Source organism: Botryllus schlosseri, chromosome 13, assembly GCF_051294905.1.
Source record: "Botryllus schlosseri isolate E-star chromosome 13, Bs_hap1, whole genome shotgun sequence".
NCBI classification, from domain to species: Eukaryota; Metazoa; Chordata; class Ascidiacea; order Stolidobranchia; family Styelidae; genus Botryllus; species Botryllus schlosseri.
The window spans coordinates 2,450,602-2,459,286 of record NC_137248.1 but is presented as its reverse complement, the minus strand read 5'-3'; the positions used below and the strand labels follow the sequence as shown (position 1 = coordinate 2,459,286).

Below are 8,685 nucleotides of genomic sequence, written 5' to 3'. Positions count from 1 at the left end.
AAGCTTCACCTTTGAACTTCTTGTTTTCCCATTTCGTTTTATATCTGGAGTTGGGACGCTGATCTGTTGCCTTCCTTTGTCATTTTATTCCGGCGTAAACATGTCGGTTGTGTCGTTGAGTTCTGTCATCCCAGTGTCAGTGGTATGTAGCACAGCGGGACATCCATTTTAGACAAAGTTTTCGCAAGGAACAACGCAATGCCTGTGTGGAAACTGGCGCGACTCTCTTCGGCCATCGTAAATAGGATGACTGCACGTCAGCACGTGTAAGACTGCAGCATTTTTTCTGTAATATTAGTCAAAATGTCGGTCTCTCGGGGTGCATTACCTACGAGTTGTCTTGCAGTCACGATAGGCTCGCAAACGAGGGTTTTACTGTTGTTTTGTTTGCTAAAGAAGTTGGATAGAAATTGTGTCATTTTTCAATATTTTAAATTGATAAATTGAACTTAAAATTTATCAATACCGAGGTTGATGTTGAACATCATGCTAGAAGCACAATGCAGTTAAGAATTCAGATAATTACAACATTTTATAGTCGCTGTGGAATCAAATATGTCCGTTTTACACATTTAAAAAAATAAACTTTATTTTCTTTTGGCCATATATTGGCGATGGATGAACTTTGAAACAATGTCACAAATTGAACACCGTCTAAATATGACAGAAAAATGCGAAAATTTTACAAAACCTTAATTTTCTATCAATTTGAAACAGAGATCTCGGATTTAAAAAAAATGGGCATTAAGATAGGCCTAGTTTGGTTCCGCCGCGATGGTATTTGATGCACAACTATTAATTTCAGTGAGCCTATGTTATTTCCTAAACAACTATATTCTTGAAAGTTTTCGTTTTTCAATTTCTCGTGCATTGATACTTTGAAGGATTTAATTTGACTTTGAATTATACTACTGTATTGATATAATCTCGTTAAGCATGGGAAATTTGACCAGCAACGAAACAGATGACGACACGCCCTCCTCTTCATCAAGCGTCACTTCATCTCAAACCCCACATTCTTCAGAACACACCCGGACGTCCCGCCCTAAACTCGTACCTCGGCCGAGATTCAGGCTAGTGCCTTTGTCCGGGAGTCCCTCAACATCAACAGAACACAACAGACGAATGTCTAGAAGCGCCCCCGAGCAAACGAACATGCCCGTGTATCATTTAACGCCGAACACGAGTAGACCGGCTGACGAACTATCCGAGGAAGAACAAGTTAAAATCGCGCAAAGAATTGGACTAATCCAACATTTACCGAGAAGCACTTGGGACGCTTCTAAGGTCGACGATAAAAAAACGAAAGAATGCTGCATATGCATGAACGATTTTGAGAATGAAGAACATATACGCTATTTGCCGTGTATGCATTATTACCATTTAGACTGCATTGACGATTGGTTGATGCGATCATTCACTTGCCCGTCGTGTATGGAACCTGTTGATGCCGCTCTACTTTTAACGTATGGCAATGATTCTACTGGGATGTCGCTTTGAAGTCGGAACAAATCACACAAGTTATAACAGACTTGGATTAGTTGCACTAGTTGATAGTGTGACTATATTTTGTACTTGCACTACTGTGTGGGATAGTAGTTTACTAGGGCTGCGCGCAATGATTTTCGAGTTACTCAAATCTGAATCGAGTATCAATTCCAATATATATTCTTTGTGGTTGCATAAAGCGTACGTATTTGAACTTTTCCTCATAATTCATAATGAGTGGTACCCGAGACTCGATGCCCAGCCTCAGTAGTGACCCTGAGTCTCCGCTCGCCCTTGAATGCTGTTCAATATTTTGGAGTTGTCTATAGTAAGATGAGCGTCATCGATATGGTGAATTCCACTGTGATCTAAATAAATATACTGTTTGCAGAACATTATGTAGGTAAACCTATTATGTATGTTATCAAATCACCAGGGGTTTCATATCTATGTTTTGGTGTTTGAGATATAGGAATTCACAGGGCTACATTATCAAATTTAGAGTCACCATTGAGCCCAGTTGTACGAACCTCGCGAACTCGAGTCTACATTGAGCAGGCTTTAAATAAGCCCACCCTTAGTGATAAATATTTCTCGTCAAAAAACATAGCCTTACTACCACTCAGTAATGGATGCTGTGCCAATAGCAGTATACAGAAAATATTTAGTGTTTGTGTTGTGTTTCAGTATTACTTCAACTAGTGCCATTGGAATTCTACATCGGAATTGTGTTGTTATGCTGAAGACCCTTGGTGGATATCATATCTTTCCCTGTATGAACGAATCGATGTTTTAGGCGTGAAGATGAGCTAATGATTATTTTGTGCACTTGCTTGACACGGGCCACCGACGAAATAGGTAGCCTATCTTGAAGCTAATCATGCCGTCGAATATTTTTCAGTAAAACTGGTACTCTTCACAATACAATTTACCAATTAATCCGGAGACTATCCATGAACCCCGTTTGGTGAACATTGATGAATATTTACCTGTCCAAAATCATTTTACTTGTGTCGTTTATTAAAATCTGTCTGAATCTGACTGAAGTATTGCTTATTCTTGAGACCTGTTCAAATAATGGTCACTTCTTCAAACTTCAATTGTAGGCAATATGGCAACTGGAAATTATTGGTCGCTCTTTTCAAATACCTGTTAGATTGTTATATATTATTTGCTATTTTTCGAATAATATTTAAAAAATATACCCGGTAGTTATGTTTAATGTACACGTTCTCTGCCTGTTTGTGTGATTTCGCATTTCATTATTAAACAAGCTTTACGACACTTTTTTAAAACTGCCATCCTTTTTTTGCTAAGTTTCAGAATAATCCTTTGTCAATAGTTTGATGTAAGATTTGCTTAGAGCATTCCCGTTAAACCAGAGTAAATCCAGTTTGCTTTATGTATTTAGCACTAGCACATAATATATTCCTTCTTTAAGCGACACTTTTGACCAGTTGATTGTATTTAGAAGTTGCCTGGATTCTGAATAAGATTAGCAAGAATTATAAAAAAATCTGTGTATTGAAATTTTAAGTCTTTATCTCATAGACTCATACCAGGACCAAAATTGTAGTCGAACTTTATGAAGTAGGATTTCAACTGTTTCCCGTGCAATCTATCATTTCCTTAGAGTTAAGAGTGATTAGTTTATGGAATATGATGATATGACTGCCGTTGCCTTGCTGAACTAGAATGTCTATTGAACATATGTGTACAATTCTATTTATGTTGTAGATGCAAGTTTATGATGTGAAAATTTCTTTGTGAAGGGGTTAATATGGCCCATGCCCTAGGCCTATTGCATTGCGTTACAAAGAGAGTTGTCTGTGTTGTTCGAGTATAGAATTCTGCACTGCAAATATAACTCAATTGTTGATTTTTATAATGCTTTTCTTCATTGTACAACAATCCTGTTTTTAATTGGAAGCAGCCGGTACATAGCTTTGTTCACACTGCGTCATCTTATTTCGGATGAAGCATTTGGAAATGTATTAATTTATGCAATTTCGTTTTATATATCGTGTACATGTGTGACGTGTTATGTCGCTATTGTGATCATCCTTTGTAGGTTATGTTTTTTTAATATATTTCTTCTGGAGTTGACATGATATTTTAATCTTGGCACGGAGTTTATGGTTGGAGCTCCCAACCAATCCTGGGCATCACTGGTCATTATATTGGCAAATGCACACTCCAATAATGTAAAAGAAGTTGCTGTATTAGGAGATCATGTTTTTCAACACTCTGTTTAATGTGCCAATCTGTGTTGGGGTCCAATTTGTGAAACTCTGGAATATGCTTTGCCAAACTTTGCTGGCTGAATTTGAAAAGCAATGGTCAGCTTCTGGAGGCAACACTCTGGTTGTGACCTGTTTTTGTTATTTGCTAGGAACATTTTCTATTTGTCTCCTGTGTGGTAATTTAATTGTCTAATTCCAATAGGAACTGTCGCTATTGGGTGTCTGTCAATGTGCTGAAATTGTTTTCGAGTTTTGCGTGGCTGCCGCCTAGATCTTACCAAAGCTTTCACATTGTGTGTTCGTTCAAATTATATTTTCGATTTCACAAAAATTTCTTGATCTATTCCTTGTACAGAACCTTACTGCTAAAATGTTATGGATAAACTTACGTTTGAGCGCTTTCGCGCCGTTGCGTTGGAGTTCTAGCATTTAAAGATACGCGAAGATGATTGATTCTTGGAAATCAATGTAGAGTTTTTGTAATATGGCGTTGTCTATGAAAGTGTCTGGATATAGAAGTTATTCGGAAGATTATTCAGCCATATCAACTTATATGTCTCTAGTGGAGTTGTTTCAGACAGCGTAGGGGATTTGAATTATTTAAAATAATTCCTTTCTTCACAAGTATTCGAATGCGGTGTCTAAAAATAAATGACAGATTTGAATTGTTACTATTCTAGGCGTCGCTTTCATTGTTTGGACAATGTGTGAACTGATCGCAATGCGGGCAATCCAATTTGTGAAATGTTTCTTTGCTCGCATTTTTGGTTTTCCTGGAAATGCGAAACGGGCCAAGCTCGCTGTGCAGAGCATTTGCCATTCTCAACGGTTTAGCTGTAATTGTGGTAATAATTCTAGTCTAATTTGGAAAAAAACTATTATAATTCTAGTTTTAATCTAATTTGAGAAAGCTGGGAATGTTCTAGTTGTCAGACTATGGTATAACAGTTTGATTTATTTTCCTGACCAGTCCTTACATAACCACATAGATCTACCTTGAGAATCGCAAAAATGTCTGGAAGACAAGGTGAGTTGTCTCCGTTTCCCCTGTGGTCCGAATTTTGCGGAGTAACATAATTTTCGATCATCAGGAGGAAAGAAGAAGCCTTTGAAGCAACCGAAGAAAGATCAACGGGAGTTGGACGATGATGACGTCGCTTTTAAACAGAAGCAAAAGGAAGAGGCAAAGAAGCTTCAGGAGTTGAAAGCAAAAGCCGCAGGAAAGGGACCCCTATGTAAGTTATATATATAGATCTGCATATTGAAATTATACTAGACGGTGACTCCTGACGAGTGTTGAAACATTCGGGTTTATTTCGATATAGATATGGTATTTAATTGTATATTAAAGTTCAGTACCTCAATGAAGCTCTTATGTTTTTCGATTGTGCATCATCGTCGCAACAATTCAATTGTCATTCAATTCTTGTACCTGTGGTGGCCTATGTCTGTTCTGTTGCTAGCCAATTGTAAAGGGTTCACTGCTTTTCATAGCATCCTTCAGCAGTTAATAGGATCTTAACGGGTGATGCACAATTTCACTGTACCAGGGCCTGTAGCTTGATGAAAGAAGGCCCAAAATTATTTCGTAAATCTACATGACGTGACATTTCATGTACGGTACTTGAAATTTTTCTTGTGATTTATTGTAAGTAGATTTTCTGTGTACACAGTGTTACAGTGTAAAGTGCAGCCAAAATGAGACTGCTACCTAGTGTGAATTTAACCTGCTACACACATTTGGTTTTGAATGATTGTTGATGTTAGAACTTGAAAACAACAGTATGTTTCTCTGAATCTGAACATGGATTTTGATCGTCGTGCATGGATTTGTAATGATTGCTAATTAGAAGTCTGTTCTATTTACTTGATTTATGAAATCTGAACATGGATATTGATCAACTCCTATGGCAGTAGGGCCAAATGATGTTCATTATAGAATTGTCCATTTTGTTCCAGCTCAAGGTGGAATCAAGAAATCTGGAAAGAAATGAAGACGTCCAAGATACAGAGTGTTGTCACCGCAAGCAAAGCTGCTATCATTTCTGTGCAGTGCCAATAAGGAGTTGTTGTTGACTAATCATATTGTTCGGTGTTGGAGAATAAAACCAGAACCTTTTTAGTGAGTGGTTGTCAGTATTGGAGCACCTTGTACCTTAGGTACGAGCACTGCAACGTTAATGCATTGAGTGCAGACTTGAAATGTTTCCATGCACTAAGAGTTTTTCGAAAAATGCTACAGAACTGCACAGGCTCACATAACAACTACGATTTGATATGAACTTATTTGTTATATTTCTTTTTAATTGGATATTCAGTAATTGTAAACTCATATGGAGGAGCTGAAAGTCTTCTAGCTGAGCGGACTCGTGATATACATTTGCGGAATGTCTAATGCTGCCCACGTTCGATATAGTCACAATCCAACAAACCGTATAACATCACAAACCACCATGACAATGACCTTTATTGACCGATCGCCAAAAGCGCACTAATGATAATTAAGAAAATAAATGCTACGTATTAGTGTAAACGTGTGATTGGGCTAACTTTAACTACAGTGAAAATGATAAAATAATTTATTCCGGACGCACAATAAGACACCAACAATAACTGCATAGTACTATATGTATATTAAGAATGGCCTTACCCGGGCCTCTGTCTTTTGCAAGGCTTGAGACTTTAAAATGACTGTAGGTGGTAATAATGGTAAAACCGCAATAGGTAGAAATGCCAATAGAAATACAGAGTTAGTGTATCCATCAATACAAGAGTTAGTATCTTGTAGGCTATATATCGAGTACCGTTGTACATATACCGATCGTCATTCAAACTAAATTATCATCATCCAATCGGTGCTGGCTGTAAAAACTATCCAGCACGGTCAAAACCACGTCGATAGCCGTCACATAATTGTCAATATCCCTAGCTAGGATCCTCGAAGGTAGAGAGTGATTAGAAGTGTCAGGCCGAGAGCCTAATACTTTGAAGAAATCCGCAGAATTCGGTGTGGCTCTCGCGGCGACAGCAAATATACCGCGCACGACCCAACTGTGATATCGCCGTAACGTTTCTGCGTACGCTAGATTCAAAGCAGTTGTGCTGTCGTAATGGTTTCCGTCGATGAGCTTCGTAAGGAACACTTCGATCAAACGCAAAGCTCTTTTCAACCATAGTATTGCATCGGTGGCCGAGTTTCTGATTTTCGTCGTCTTGGTATCCATCTCGTGCCTCACTACGTTTTGAATGGTGTTGAACTGGGCAGGGTTGGTTAAAACTTTCGTGCGCACCTTCTTAATGTTTCCTTGCAAGTCCATCTTCACTGGGGCAAAAGCAGTTGATCCAATCTTGTCAAAAAACGGTAGTAAATCTTCGCAAGCGTCTAAAAACGAAATGCTAGGTATTTCACCGTCCTTATCCATCTCGATATCTGTAAAACTGTGTAGCATAGATGTGAAGAAAGTAAGGTAGTCCGGTTCTGTTTGAACTGTGCCGTCGGTATCAAGGTTCGGTGATTCGCTTGTATCATCGCAAACTTCAGATTCTTTGGTATCATTATCGTTATGAACGTTGTCACCATAAGATTCGAAAGTCTCACTTTCGGAAGGTATTGCGCCTCTATCAATTTGTTTCTGTGTGGTTGAAGAAGGTATTGAAGTGGTCGATATTTTAAGCTTATTAAGGCTCAAAGATTTGATATTATTCCTGATTTCAGCGGATTTCATTGGCGCTGAATCACTAGGTTGTATTTCTCTTAAAGGAGGAGGGCTGACGGCAGATCTCTTAGGACGCAATATTGAGCTATCGGCTGATTGTGATCTGGTGTAACGCAAATCGCTCTGCGGTAGCACTACAGGCGTTTCTTCTGAAATCATTCTGCGACGCGTGTGCATTGGTAGAAAGCTGCCATCTGCTATCTTCATACAGTTATTCAAAGTCGATAGGAATGTGTCGCATGTAATTGAGAGCATGTTTGATATCTCTTCTATCTTTGCAGCGTCAATACTTTCTTCTTGAGAAGATGCAGCTTTTAAATCTTTAACATGGGCAGACAAGGCATCATGGTACAAGCGTAATTCAGACATTTTTCTGAAGATTTCATCCCTCGAAGAATCAGTGGATTTCCGTGCTTTCGCAGTGCCAAGAGCAATCAACCATTTTTGTCTATCTGCAGAAGTATTTGCTTTTAGGTACCACAACTGTCCGTCTTGTAATAACAGATTAAAACGCACACTATCGGCAGACACAACTTGCATGTCAACAGCGGATACATTGACCGAGGATTTGCAGCCTTGGCTGATTTCTTCGTAGGAGTTGTAGTAAGCTAGGATCCCGTCTCTCAAAACGAACCAGCGAGATTGCCAGCCTGTCCAGTAATTTGTCCATTTGAATAGGATTCCGTTGTGGTCATACAGACCTTGCCTTGACATGATTCATCCGAATGCTTTCTAAGGATTAAGGAGTGTTATTACTGTAATTTCAAGGCTGAAATATATGCATTATAAGAAATGGTACTATAAGAAACGATATTACAAAATTTCTATTGACATTATGCAACATAAACATAGGCCTACATAAAGTTCGATAATAAGGATATCTTTGTATATGCCATCACTTCCCGGCTAATCTAGTGTCAGAAAGGACAACAAAAATTCATGAATAAGTTGAAAGAAACCTGTGATAAGTGATATCACATCTGCACCACCAAAATTTTTGCATTAAGGTTAACTGACATCTGCGATTGCCGTTTTTGGTGTTTCAAATATATCGAATACGCGGCCTTATTGCTTATTCAGTTCAATTCCTTACTGATCTCTTTCTGGTTATGGCTCAGAAATAAATCCAAAAAGACAGAATCCCCATGCAATTTTCTGCATGTCTCAGCAGTCTCAACGTGCCAATTATATACAGAGTTCACAGCTCATGGCATGAGGTTTTGATTGAAGGTGGGTGT

General features: G+C 38.5%; 2 protein-coding genes and 1 pseudogene across 2 annotated transcripts; 2 read left to right on the top strand and 1 right to left on the bottom strand.

Annotated features, from left to right (window-relative positions):
* Nucleotides 1-737: 737 nt before the first annotated feature.
* LOC145454659 (RING finger protein 11 pseudogene) lies at nt 738-4,088 on the top strand (annotated as a pseudogene).
* Nucleotides 4,089-4,599: 511 nt separating this feature from the next.
* On the top strand, nt 4,600-5,857 carry LOC145454661 (translation machinery-associated protein 7-like). The gene is made up of 3 exons (XM_080332649.1): nt 4,600-4,758; nt 4,823-4,966; nt 5,691-5,857. The coding sequence occupies exons 1-3, from the start codon at nt 4,743-4,745 to the stop codon at nt 5,723-5,725; spliced, it is 195 nt and encodes a 64-aa protein (XP_080188775.1). The 5' UTR covers nt 4,600-4,742; the 3' UTR covers nt 5,726-5,857.
* A 323-nt stretch (nt 5,858-6,180) lies between these two features.
* Nucleotides 6,181-8,346, bottom strand: LOC145454658 (pleckstrin homology domain-containing family A member 8-like). Its single transcript, XM_080332647.1, has one exon. The coding sequence runs from the start codon at nt 8,159-8,161 to the stop codon at nt 6,560-6,562; it is 1,602 nt and encodes a 533-aa protein (XP_080188773.1). The 5' UTR covers nt 8,162-8,346; the 3' UTR covers nt 6,181-6,559.
* Nucleotides 8,347-8,685: the final 339 nt, after the last annotated feature.